The sequence below is a fragment of the Parasteatoda tepidariorum genome, chromosome 3 (genome assembly GCF_982258835.1).
Source record: "Parasteatoda tepidariorum strain Cologne lab strain chromosome 3, Ptep-v5.0, whole genome shotgun sequence".
In the NCBI taxonomy this organism is placed as follows: domain Eukaryota; kingdom Metazoa; phylum Arthropoda; class Arachnida; order Araneae; family Theridiidae; genus Parasteatoda; species Parasteatoda tepidariorum.
The window spans coordinates 96,820,751-96,834,554 of record NC_141757.1 but is presented as its reverse complement, the minus strand read 5'-3'; the positions used below and the strand labels follow the sequence as shown (position 1 = coordinate 96,834,554).

Below are 13,804 nucleotides of genomic sequence, written 5' to 3'. Positions count from 1 at the left end.
CGATCTTTTTCCATCATAATAAGATTAGGTGGAAATGTTGAAACGTCCAATACCGTTGTATGCAGCAAGGTTATATTTTCCAAGTCGTTGGAGCTCCAAAAAATCCTGATGAGCTGAGTTGCACAAGACCTGGCACTCGGTTTTAACCTACAACGTTTAAAAAAAAAAAAAAAAAAAAAAAAAAAAAAAAAAAAAAAAAAAAAAAAAAAAATTTTTTTTTTTTTTTTTTTTTTTTTTTTTTTTTTTTTTTTTTTTTTTAAATCTAAAAATATTGGATAACGTGTTGCTCTTAAAAATCCTCTTCCAAAGAAAACTCGTGACTCTTTGAGAGCACTCCACACTTTTGATACTCTCCCACCCGCTTTTCAAAAAAATTGGTCTTTCCCTCCAAACTGATATTTTCCATAAAATCAAATGGATTTTCCTTTTTGTAAAACTTGTCACATCCCAAGTCCACCATCAAACGATCTGCTACAAACTCAATGTATTGATTCATCAATGTGCAATTCATCCCAATGAGGCTGACTGGTAGAGCTTCTGTTAAAAACTTTTGCTCGATGGACACTGCATCTGTTATGATTTGCAAAATTTCCTCTTGTGCGGGTTTCTCTTGCAAATACTTGTTGAACAAGAGGCACGCAAAATCACAGTGCAATCCCTCGTCTCGACTGATGAGCTCGTTGCTAAAGGATAAACCAGGTAAAAGACCACGCTTTTTTATCCAAAAGATGGCTGCAAAGGACCCGGAGAAAAAAATTCCCTCCACGGCCGCAAATGCTACCAGACGATGGGCAAAGGAGGGATGCTGTATCCAGTTTAATGCCCAATCGGCTTTTGCTTTCACGCAGGGCATTTTTTCAATGGCGTGAAATAATGTATTTTTTTCTTTGGGATCCCGAACGAGTGTCTCAATCAATTCGCTGTACATTTCTGAATGAATATTTTCCATGGCAATTTGAAATCCGTAAAAACATCTGGCTTCCGTGATTTGTACTTCTGTCGCAAAGCGCTCCACCAAATTTTCCACGACGATACCATCGCTTGCCGCAAAAAAAGCCAACACATGTGAGAGGAAATGACGCTCATCAGGTTTTAAATTATCCCAATCTGCTAAATCTTTGGATAAATCCACCTCTCCTACTGTCCAAAAAGAGGCTTGAGCTTTTTTGTACATGTCCCAAATGTCTGGGTATTCTATCGGGAATGTCACGAAGCGATCCGGATTGGGTTCCAGTAGCGGTTCTACATACAAGAAAGGTTTGCGTGACTTTGGGACTAGTTTTAAAAGATTAGAAACAAAATCTTTGTGTTTTCTAATGACTTCCGTTGCCACTGAAATGTTGAATTCGTTAAAATTTTCAGTATCCCAAAAATCCACGTCTCGATATTGATAGAAATTTGGATCCAAATCCTTCAGCACATCCAACTTTTTGCGCTCAGCCTCTTGAAAAAAATTGTTGTAGGTTTCGAGTGTATCGTATCGCTCCAATTCAAACTTGCGCCCTCTTTTTCTCATTCTTTTGTATCCCGCTTCAACAACTTTCGGTGATCCAGCAATGGATGAACCATAATCCAAAATGAGTACGTGATCTACACCCAAATGCTTCAAGCGCTTCCTGTAATATCTTTCCAAAGGTCTCCAATCCAATAGACCGTCTGAAAATTGAATACAAGATAGCAAGGGACACCTGGAAGTGATGATGGTCCAGTTGGATGCGCAGGTTTTTTGCAGGGTGGATACCTTTGCTTGCAGTCGAGCAGCAAAATTTTCCAAGACCAAGTAATTGCGTAACGTGTCATTGTGTGAGTCGTGAAAGAAATCTGGGTCAGTCTCTATCATGTCGACACAATCATCTATGTAACCATCAACCGTTGGATAAGAAAAAATTTTCATAACGGTAGTTTTGCCGATACCTACAAAGGAGGCTTGAATCTCTACAAGTATTTTGACCATGTCCGTCAGCAGTAATAATTTGATTCAAGCAAGAAGCCACATTTTAAATAATCCAAAAAAAAAAAAAAAAAAAAAAAAAAAAAAAAAAAAAAAAAAAAAAAAAAAAAAATTTTTTTTTTTTTTTTTTTTTTTTTTTTTTTTTTTTTTTTTTTCAATTGAAGAAATAACTGTACTAAAATTTTTCTTGTCTTCTTGGAGCATTTGTTTCGTTGATTATTCTTGTTTTCCATTATTACCATATCTAAGGCTTATTGCGTGTTCGGATGGAATTTCAAAATAACAGCTATCGTTATTGCGATCTCCACTCATCTGTATAAACTCCAGTTCAGCTAATAAGTCACCTTTGGATATTTCTACCTTCTCCTTATCTGAATAATTAACTAAAACCACTAAAAGCCGACTATGACTGTCTAAAGGCCGAACATACTTGCTTGATTCATTAAAAATGTCAGCTAACACACGTACTGTTTGATCCAACCATAGTTCTGGACTTGGACGAGGTATCACAAAACTAAATCTTGGTAAGAATTCCACGTTTTCTTTTATGATTACGTATTTTGATTGTAAAGGTTCAAGTACTATATCCTCTGAGCAAAACAGCTTGTGTTCGATTGCAACACGTGATTCTGTTACTAGATTCATCATGATATTTGAGCTATGATTCTTGATGATATTTGAAAGTGTGAAGCTTCAAGCAACTCGCAGCAACTTAAGTAATCACAAAAAAAAAAAAAAAAAAAAAAAAAAAAAAAAAAAAAAAAAAAAAAAAAAAAAAAAAAAATTTTTTTTTTTTTTTTTTTTTTTTTTTTTTTTTTTTTTCATACATTGTTACTACTCAATAATTTCATCAATTGCTCTCGTCCAACTTGTTGCCAATTTTCCTCACAAGACGCATAGACTTGACCCAAGTCATTTAAAATTTCTGTCGTTACTTTTCTAACGTCGGTAAAATATTCCGCATTTCTATGTAAAAATGTTTCGGCCCACACTTTGACTCGATGTGTTTGCATCGCAATTTCATCGTTGAGCATGAGGCTCTGCAATTCCCGAGTGTACAGTTGCAACAATGCCAAAAAAACGACGCAGCCTGAATCCGTTCCACCCAAACTACTTAGTTCGGGTTTGTTATCCAACCATTTATACATTTCGCGTACAGATCGAGCGTGTGAGCGATAGTCGCGACGCATGCTATTTGGATGTATCATTGCCAACAAGTAAGTTTTCAAATCTTTTGATTCAAGTCCGTCAAACCCGTCTACTGCCAATAAACGATACATGTCACGGTTGCCCACGTCATGACTTGTTGTATTTTGACTTAACCACTGTTTGAACAATACGCACCAATCCGCTTCATCAGAGGGCAAGAGCTTTAAATTTTTTCTCTTTACGCCTTTTGAGAGTATCGACACCAATTCTTCGCGAACCAGTCCATCGTGAAAATCTTCCAAATCATTGTCAAGATGTAACCATTTAGCGACTTGCTTCAACACATCCCATCGATGTTTTCGAATCGTTTGCCGTCCCAGGAAACAGTGACGCGCCACTTCTTGGTGCAACAACCTCTTCAAAACGTTATGAGAGGAGCCAGTCTCGAAAAGTTTCTGGTGAAACTGTTTTAAATGGTTTGTGCTCTGGCCAAATTTTGTTGATAATCCAGGTTGGCGCAACAACCGTTTGTGTGTCATAGGTTTTTTGAAAGAGCTTTTGAACGATTCTGGATGAGACATCTTGGGCAATGCGTCCGAAATGATTCAATTCTCTTTGAACAAAAATATCTGCGTATTCCACTCGAACACAAAGTCTGGTAAATTGTTTAATAAACCACACCAATGGTTTGCTTCGTAAAGACAAATGGCGTTGCAAGTCTTGTTCAACGTTAAAGTTTTTGGTTGTCTTCATCAAAATGACGTATTTGCAAGCATCGGGAGACACGTCAGCTCTTGTATTTACTAGTTTTGCATTATGCCATTGATCAAATGATGTGTCCATGAAAAAAGACAATGATGCAGCGTAGTGGTAGAAGGTTTACTGTAGATCAAATCAATGACATTCGAAAAAGAGTAAAAACCTTGAGACACGTTGATGAAATGGCTCTATTGGTGTATTTATTGCTCGAAACTAAACTAAAAATGAACGATTTGCTGACGTGGTTCAACACGGATAAAACTAAACGTATGGAATTTTTGAAAATGCATCCAGAGTGTATGGCCGACTATGCTCGTGCACCCAGACTCTTTCCTAAAACACACCAAGGGTACTTGAAGCAATGGAGTAGAAAATGTCTCGAGTGGTACGGTGTTCAAAGGGCAACGTTTGAAATGTTGAAACGTTCAATATCGTTCTATACTGCAAGCTGATGAGTTGTCAGAGCTTTAGAAAAATTTTCATGTGTTTAAAGTATCAAGACTCACCGCCTGCCTTTAACAGACAACTTAGAAAAAAAAAAAAAAAAAAAAAAAAAAAAAAAAAAAAAAAAAAAAAAAAAAATTTTTTTTTTTTTTTTTTTTTTTTTTTTTTTTTTTTTTTTTTTTTTTTTTTTTTACAAGGTTATTGACGTTTAAGCTAAAGTTGCAAATTCTAAATTTGTGTGAAAAGATGACAACATGGATTTATAAACATTTTTTTATTTTTTTCACAAGCGTAATATAATAATAATAATAATAATATATATTAAATGCGAGCATACTACAAAAATAAACACTCACATTCGATGTGGGATCGGTTCCATTCCCAAATGCAAAAATTTTGAAATGCCTTTCGTCACGGCAATCCACCTGTGACATTCTGCCCTCGAGCAATATACACACCTGCTCGAGTCTATGGTGGCATCTGGTTTCAATACCACCGCTTTTAGTTCCCTGGCTGGATGATAGGGGGGTAGCCTCGCCAATACTTCACCCCATTTTGATTTGGTGATGGCGTCCGTGTGGATCAAAAAACGGACCCGCATGTCGTAGAGTTTCTCCAACAGATGCTGAGGGTGCATGGGTCCATCCATGACGTCATATACGTAACCGTTGGTCAGGGTGTGTCCGTCTTTTCGAATGCACAGCACGGCAAAGGTCTGTGAATGCCGCCCTGTATAATGAGTCTTTCGCCTACGTTCGTAGCCGTCTCGACGATAGTTATGACTCGTCTCCTCGAAGGCTGGCGGGGGAGAGTGAGAACGCACGTCGTTGATGGTGCTGGGCTTGGCAGGTGGGGCAGACATTTTGACAGTCTTTGAGGCCTTAGAGTCCACTGGTGTCTGGCTCGAGGTGCTGGACTTGGCAGGTGGGGCAGACGTTTTGACAGTCCTCGGGTCCACGGGTGTCTGGCTCGAAGTGTTGGACTTGGCAGGTGGGGCAGACGTTTTGACAGTCCTCGAGGCTTTAGAGTCCACGGGTGTCTGGCTCGAGGTGTTAGAGTCTACGGGTGGAACAGAGATGAGACAGGTGGGAAGCCTGGACCTGGAGATGGGTGATTTCAATCTTTTGGGTGGATTGGAGAGGCGAGGTGGAGAGGTGGAGATTCGCTTCTCTCGGGATCGATAGTCAGAGGCCGAGACCAAGGGTATTCTGGCAGGATGAGCACGAGAGGGGGCCACTTGGACGATGGAGCGTGGAGTGGGTTTCAGTGTGTTGGCAGGTGGTGAGGCCACAGGCATGGGTGGCGACATGGGTTCAAAGAGCTGAGGCTCAGGTGAGGGAGGCAACGGAGAAATCAGCTTCATCTGGCCAATATCCATAGAAGTGGGTGTCGGAGGTGATGGAGGAGGCACCGACTGGAAATTCAATTCGGTCAAATCGTCTTCGTCAGAGGAGGAAGACGACGAGGAAGACGACGAGTCAAAGTCCGAAGAGTCAGCCATGGTTAGAAGAGCAGAGAGAACTGGCAAAGGCAAAGCACTGGCTCTGAATGATCTGAAGGTTCAGAAGGCTCTACCTTATATACTGCTCAGGCAAAAAAAAAAAAAAAAAAAAAAAAAAAAAAAAAAAAAAAAAAAAAAAAAAAATTTTTTTTTTTTTTTTTTTTTTTTTTTTTTTTTTTTTTTTCTAATTCAGAAAATATATATATATTTTTTTTTTTTTTTTTTTTTTTTTTTTTTTTTTTTTTTTTTTTTTTTTTTTTTTTTTTTTTTAAACGTTGGATATTTAAGTCGAGCATCGATTCGATACTCTCAGCGATACTCTAAATTTTTTTTTGCTCGACTTAAATATCCAACATTTTTTTTTTTTTTTTTTTTTTTTTTTTTTTTAAACGTTGGATATTTAAGTCGAGCATCGAGTCGATACTCTCAGCGATACTCTAAATTTTTTTTTTGCTCGACTTAAATATCCAACGTTTAAATTTTTTTTTTTTTTTTTTTTTTTTTTTTTTTTTTTTTTTTTTTTTTTTTTTTTTTTTTTTCCTACGTTGTTGTGTAACACGTAGCTCGTCTAAAGTGTTGAGAGGTTTTTTAATTTTTTCATCATTCAACTTTGCAAGTTGTGAGAGCTTCAAAAAATTCAGATTCTAAAATTTCTGTTACATTACTCCAAACGAAATAAAGCAAAGATGAATCTTCCGAGGTACAGCACGTTGTATAGCAATTTTCATGGTTATACGGAAGCCAAAAATGAAGGAGATTTGATTGTGTTAAATTTTGCAGATGCGAAATTTGATCCTTGGTCCGTGTTGCATTTGTATCGATACGATACCATCTGTAGAAATACAACAAAACCTTTTGCTCAAGCACTCAAAGTGTTTTTCAATACAGAAGATCCCATCACTGTCGTGTGCCAAAATAATACTTGGAGCGCTCTCTTGGGTAATTCCAAGACCATTATGCCTATGCCCGAGGAATCTGCTACATTTCAAATGTATGCCACCCCTTACTTTGTAAGCGATCCCGCTCTTGTCGCCGAATACATGCGAGGAATATCTCATCAAGCGTCAGATATTATATTTTCTTACAAAAACTGCGTTGTCTATTTGGATAAGGAGGATTTACCGTATCCCGGTGGAAACTATTTTGGAAATTGCAGACCGTGTACAAATGCCATGTATCGCATTTGCATTTTGAGTAAGGAACCATCCCAACACGTATTGTCAGTTGCTGAAGAATGGCGCAGCAAACAGAATCTGGGTATTGAAACTCGATTGTATTTGACCAAAGATAAAATTACAGATGCAAAATTGATTCCCTTTCAAGTTGTTGAAAGACCTTATTTACCAGAAGAGAGGGCTGTCGGAACCGGGGCGATACAAAAACGCTTGTCCATAAACAGGCCCCACCTTATCATACAAGACATTTTAAATTCGTATCACCGTAATCATGTCGTCACTCTCCAAGGAAAACCTTCAGATGACGTTTTGCAGCGATTGGGCGTTATTGTGGAATGGCCATTTCGCATTACGTATGAAGGAACGCGAGCCCATTCACAGGAACCCAACGAATTTGTGGCGTTATCTGTAAATGGTCAATTGCCTAAACGTATTTTGTACGTCCGATATCCATATGACGTGTATACAGAATTTCATGAAGTTCCCACCACCGCGTGGACACCCATTTATTATGTCCCGACATTTTTAAAATTACCACCCAATACAGAAAAAGTGAGCGTAGACTCGACTGTGCTGGGATACGCGTACAATGGAGGATTTTTCTGTTTTAGCTTCCCGATTTTGGAAGGACGCCCTGCGTTAGAATCGCAACGAGGCATTCAATACATTTTTCAAACTGCGACACTCACGGATGAATTTCAAGTGATGGAATCGTTTCGATTTGATCACGTACACGCAGTCAACAAAGGTATTCAAAAGGGTGTAGCGTATCCATCGTGGTGCCTCACAAAATCCGACACTGTACTTCCTTCAAAAGTTCAAATGCCAAAGTTGGTGATGGAGTGGTTGAATTTGTTTCGGCACAGCAAAAGCAATTTTGTCGATGTCAAAATGGTTCCAATGGCGTTAACATTAGTTCAGCACAAAGTTTGCTTTCAAACAAAAATTACAACCCCTCATAAAAAGGAGGGTTACGTGTACATGTTGAGTGATGACGACATTGAGCTGCAGATGGGTCAAAACGAGACAAATTACATCAACAGTAATCGTGTATCTAGAGGAGATGAAAAGACTTTGGAGGAACAGAGTACATGTGTGATAAGTTGATTTTCAAGTCGAGCGAGTTTCAAGAAATTCTAAAGTTGAGGTCTTGACGAAATTCTAAAGTTGTGAGTTTAGAGAAATTCTAAAGTTGCGATTTGAGGGCTTGAAGAAATTGTGACGATTCTGAGATTATCAAGACTCAACGCGTGGCTTTAACAAACAACCTTAAAAAAAAAAAAAAAAAAAAAAAAAAAAAAAAAAAAAAAAAAAAAAAATTTTTTTTTTTTTTTTTTTTTTTTTTTTTTTTTTTTTTTTTTTTACAATGTTAATTTCTTATTTTTCAACAGACGATGAGGTGCAACAATTAGATGGGTATGATTCCTGGTTCCTTTCAGCAAAAAATCCACAGCCACCCAATTCAAATGAGGGTTGATTAGCAAAACCAAAAAGTATAACAATTCCAATCGAGTCACTTCATAGAGCATTGTATTTTCTCTCGCCCAGGTTTTGGCCAAGTCTTCAATGATTGTGACAATTTCATCCCTTCGTGAACATTGAATGGCCATTTCCCCATTAAATCGAATGTCTAATTTGACAAAAAGAGGTTGATTAATTAAAAAATACAAGTATCCGCAATCATTTTTGTTTTTCAAAAGATGTTCGATATACGTCTTGGCCATTTGCTGTACCGTAGGACATTTGACCAGCTCTAGTGTTATTCTTTTGGTAAATGGTTGCATTGTTTTACATGTTGGGATTTCTTTCTCAATGTCCATCCTGTGTCGTTTGCGCATGAGTTGAATCAATTGATCGTTTGGTAAATCCAATTGTCTCAGCTGTGGAATCATATCGCTCTTGTCTTTTTATAAATTTTCCACGCTATCCACAACACTATAAGCGCTGTCGTGATTCCCGCTGCCCAATAGAGTAACGGTACCAAATAAGCCACCCAATTCCAAGCCCCCAACGTTAAACCTTGAGCATAATGGGCCAACGCTTCTCCAATCGTGGGTCGACGGCATTCCATTTCTTGACCAGGCAAACAATTATAAAATTGACAATCGCATAATTTACAGCACGACTTTTCCTTGTCTTCGTCGAAATTTAAACAAGGATCACCTTGCACGGTTTGCGAGCAGAATGAAAGCTCATCCACTGGATCCGGTTGACAACAACTGAGGTCTTTCACTTTACACACAGAGTTTTCGGATTTTAAAAAACAACCCGAATTGGATTGAATGTAATCGTTGATGGCCGACACGCCAACACCCACCACAGTGGCAGCAGTGACCGCCACCAAACCTTTTTTGGTAAACACTTTGGAAATGACGCGACGCAGTGAATCATTCTTACTCACAAAAGATCGTAAGTGCTTTACATTTTTTACCGTCCCCCTAAACCCTTTGAAGCTTTTTCCTATTTTGGGGCGCTTAAACACCCATTTTTTCCAAGCGGCCATTGCTTGATTTTCAAAGTAAACAAAGTAAGGAAATGGAATCAACTGCTTGCCTTTTGAGTGGAGGAAATACCTTTTGCACTGGACGTAAGAACAGTCACTTGAACAACCTCTTGTGTGCCAAACATTTGAAAGAATATTACGGACTCGAAATATATGCGCATTGCATAGAAAAGCCTACTTCTTATAATTTTACGGGTTGGGTTTTGAAGCCATGCGATGGAATCATTTTTAAACGAAACGAAGTCATTATCCCCGTGCAAAGTTTCATCGATAAAACGTATCGAAATAAAAATGATGCAAATACGCCAGCGCTGACTAATAAGGAAAAAACGTATTCCATGAATCACGTATTGGACAAATTTATGCGAAGAGCAACTGACAAGACTCAAGTCGTTAAAGGTGATCGGAAAACATTCGAAATGCTTCGAAATTTATCCGAAGTATCTAAAAACGTAAACCTTAACCCTAACACAGCTTGTGAACTGGATCCAGTCAACATTGGTTATATCCGATCGAAAATGACAGTATCGGAAACGTTTATTGAAAATCATGCCAACAAGGAGCATATGAATGGAATTGTATTAACCACGGATAAACGAATGAGTCTCATGGAAGCACAAGATTTGTCTCTATGCCTTAAATACTTTCTCAGTAGATTTGAAACCTCCCAACACATTGTACAGGATTTAAATTCAAAAACGTTGGAGGTGGACAATACAAGCTACAGTTGTGCGTATATTGAAGGTATTGGTGTTGTGGCCAGCAATGATGTTGAGTGTAGTGCCCCGCTCGTCATTTTCGGATCTTCCAGAGGAGTTCACGAAGTAGGGGCAGCATCCGACTTGGGATTCTATGCGGAAAATGTTATCGTGTATCCCAAAGAAGTTGTAAACCAAAAAGTCTCGAAAAATATGATTAATCAACAAAATGCATTGCGTAGAACAATAATTGCTGGACGTGCCTATTAAATACATACTCGATTAAAAAAAAAAAAAAAAAAAAAAAAATTTTTTTTTTTTTTTTTTTTTTTTTTTTTTTTTTTTTTTTTTTTTTTTTAATATATACGTTTAGCAATAGGCAGTTTTTTTTAGTTGAAATCAATAACTTCTTCTTCCACGACAACGCACTCAGGTTTCTCCATTTTCATCATTTTGCACGAGTACACATCAATTATCCCGTCGTCATCATCGTTGTCCAAAGCTCTTTTCTGAGAAGCATCTTGTGGTACGTCAGGCTTAGGTTCCCAAAAAACGTCTCCCAAAAATACTTTCGATTCTTTTAAATTAGATTCTGGAAAGGCAATCATTTTCAACACGTTGCCACCTAGACGAACACATTCATCCCGGCTTTCCTTTAACGTATAAAAATATCGGATATTAAATTCCAATTTGAGAATAGCGATAAATGTTCCCTCAAACATTTGCGATATTTGAGTATCAAATCGATTCAGAACCCTACGCCCATCATAGATGGCTGTTTTCACGATACAACTATGAAAGTTGTTTAATTTTAAATGTGCGCCTTTACTAATCATTTCTTCTCTGGCATCATTGCAGTACTTGCAAAACATGCTGCATGCACCAAAATTTAATTTGCTCGTGTCTGAAAACTTTACATTTTCCACATCGCTGTTCATCGCTGCACTCAATACGTTCAAAATGGGACACTCTTTTAAATTAATGGCGAAATACTTGCTGTCACTGCGTTTTGAATCCTTGTCGTACGAACGATAGACTGAGCATTGTCCAACTAGAATCACTTTAACGGATTCGTTGTTCAAGTTTTGAACGCGAAATTGTTGGTTGTATGAAACTTTTGCAGGACCATAAAGAGATCTGGCATCGGTTTGTAATCTCTGGTAAAATGAGTCGTTTTCCAATACTTGCTTCCAGTCTTGTGTTGTGAGATTTAAGGCATCGCCTTCGGCAGCCAACTCCTTAATCTGTTCGGACAGGGTTTCATTTTTCAAAACTCGAGCGATGAGAGAACTGTAATCTTCCATGTCTTGATTTGGTTGGTTTCAGTTGTGAGTGAAAATTGTTTCGAGGCAACCGAGCTTTTAAACACGACATCGTAAAAAAAAAAAAAAAAAAAAAAAAAAAAAAAAAAAAAAAAAAAAAAAAAAAAAAAAAAAATTTTTTTTTTTTTTTTTTTTTTTTTTTTTTTTTTTTTTTAACGAAGCTATTGACGTTTGAACTTGGACCAGTATTATCTAAAGTTGTGAGCTCCAAGAAATTCTAAAGTTGTGAGCTCCGAGAAATTCTAAAGTTGTGAGCTCCGAGAAATTCTAAAGTTGTGAGCTCCGAGAAATTCTAAAGTTGCGAGGCCCCAGAAATTCTAAAGTTGCGAGGCCCCAGAAATTCTAAAGTTGCGAGGCCCCAGAAATTCTAAAGTTGCGAGGCTCTAGAAATTCTAAAGTTGCGAGTTGGAGGGCTTCAAGAAATTCTGATAAGACTGAGATCATCAAGACTCAACGTCTGACTTTAACCAGCAACGTCAAAAAAAAAAAAAAAAAAAAAAAAAAAAAAAAAAAAAAAAAAAAAAAAAAAAAAAAATTTTTTTTTTTTTTTTTTTTTTTTTTTTTTTTTTTTTTTTTTTTTTTTTTTTTAACAAAGCTATTGACGTTTGAACTTGGACCAGTATTATCTAAAGTTGTGAGCTCCAAGAAATTCTAAAGTTGTGAGCTCCGAGAAATTCTAAAGTTGTGAGCTCCGAGAAATTCTAAAGTTGTGAGCTCCGAGAAATTCTAAAGTTCGGAGGCCCCAGAAATTCTAAAGTTGCGAGGCCCCAGAAATTCTAAAGTTGCGAGGCCCCAGAAATTCTAAAGTTGCGAGGCTCTAGAAATTCTAAAGTTGCGAGTTGGAGGGCTTCAAGAAATTCTGATAAGACTGAGATCATCAAGACTCAACGTCTGACTTTAACCAGCAACGTCAAAAAAAAAAAAAAAAAAAAAAAAAAAAAAAAAAAAAAAAAAAAAAAAAAAAAATTTTTTTTTTTTTTTTTTTTTTTTTTTTTTTTTTTTTTTTTTTTTACAATATTTGCATGTTTGAGCTCTCGAGCCAATATTGTCTAAGGTTGACAGCTCCCGGAAATTCTAAAGTTGAGACCTTCGACAAATTCTAAAGTTGAGACCTTTGACAAATCCTAAAGTAGGTCAGGTAACGGGTCTCGATAATCTCAACTCGTGAGAATTTATTTTTCATTTAAACAAACTCAATTTTTTTCTTCCAGGTCTTGATTTTTCCACGGGAGGAATTATCTTTTCAATCGTTGATCCTCCCCATTTTCTTTTATTCAATATACTATGTATTTGATCTTGTGTGTTTCCCGTCATACGATCAGTCCTCTCACGCAAGACACGACCATCCGATATAGAAACCTCGTAAATGTGGCCGTTTATCAATGCATCTTCTTCCAATGATTTGAACCGATGCTGAGGAATGTAAAAGTATCCATCGTTGTACATGACATCCAAAGAATGGTTTTCTTTTACTTTAAAAACATTATCGCTTTCCGTATCATGGATAATATAGCCGTCTGTATTGAAATCTGGTTCGGGTAACTGAAATGCTGAAAAATAATATTTTTGCGCGCGATACCCTTTAGGCAAAGAGATACTTGGCAAATACTCCAAAAAAATGTTTCTCTTGCACCAAGGTGCTACCAAATGTCCACGGACTTGATACACATCCAGCAAAATAATTGTGTGACCCAAGTTTTCTGCAGAAAATACAATTCCGTCATCAATTGTGATGCCCTTGCGGAGTTTTTGCAATCCACCTTCCCATTTTTCTACAATGCGATCCGAATAGCTATATACCATTCCAAACGTACCATCCCATTTATGAGCCACCAAATGGGTATCAGAGTAGATGAGATCAGGAATGCACGTCACTGGTTTTCGGGACATGTGTTCATCTAATGTGTAGGTTGGGTGTGGAAAACCGCGTAAATAATTATAGATTTTTTGATATTTTGTTAAACATGATAACAACTGCTCTCCGGGAATGGATTCAAGGGATTTTTTAAACACACCATACTCCCATTCAAATACTAACCGAAACATTCCATCGATTGCTTGAAACGTGTAAATTTGGGCACAATCATCCAATTTTAAAACACGTCGCGTTTCGATCCGAAACGGACATTGAAAATTGCCCACTGCATCCAGAAATGTCTTGTGATTCTCCATATTCCATTCTTCATATGGGATTTCTTTAGAATGTATCCATCTGAACCATAAACGATCGTGATAAACCATTTTTGTATTTAAAATTGTTTTGATTTCAAGAGCTCTGTCACGAAACCGAAAATGGGGTTTT

The 13,804-nt window shown here is 37.3% G+C and overlaps 1 protein-coding gene across 1 annotated transcript; it reads right to left on the bottom strand.

Annotated features, from left to right (window-relative positions):
* Positions 1–204: 204 nt before the first annotated feature.
* LOC147814080 (ribonucleoside-diphosphate reductase subunit M2 B-like) lies at positions 205–1,523 on the bottom strand. The gene has a single exon (XM_087158490.1). The coding sequence runs from the start codon at positions 1,514–1,516 to the stop codon at positions 290–292; it is 1,227 nt and encodes a 408-aa protein (XP_087014616.1). The 5' UTR covers positions 1,517–1,523; the 3' UTR covers positions 205–289.
* Between the last annotated feature and the right edge of the window lie 12,281 nt (positions 1,524–13,804).

Bases quoted from the DNA above. Each gene is read 5' to 3' on its own strand.
- LOC147814080 (XM_087158490.1), bottom strand. From the start codon at position 1,516: ATGAGAAAAAGAGGGCGCAAGTTTGAATTGGAGCGATACGATACACTC.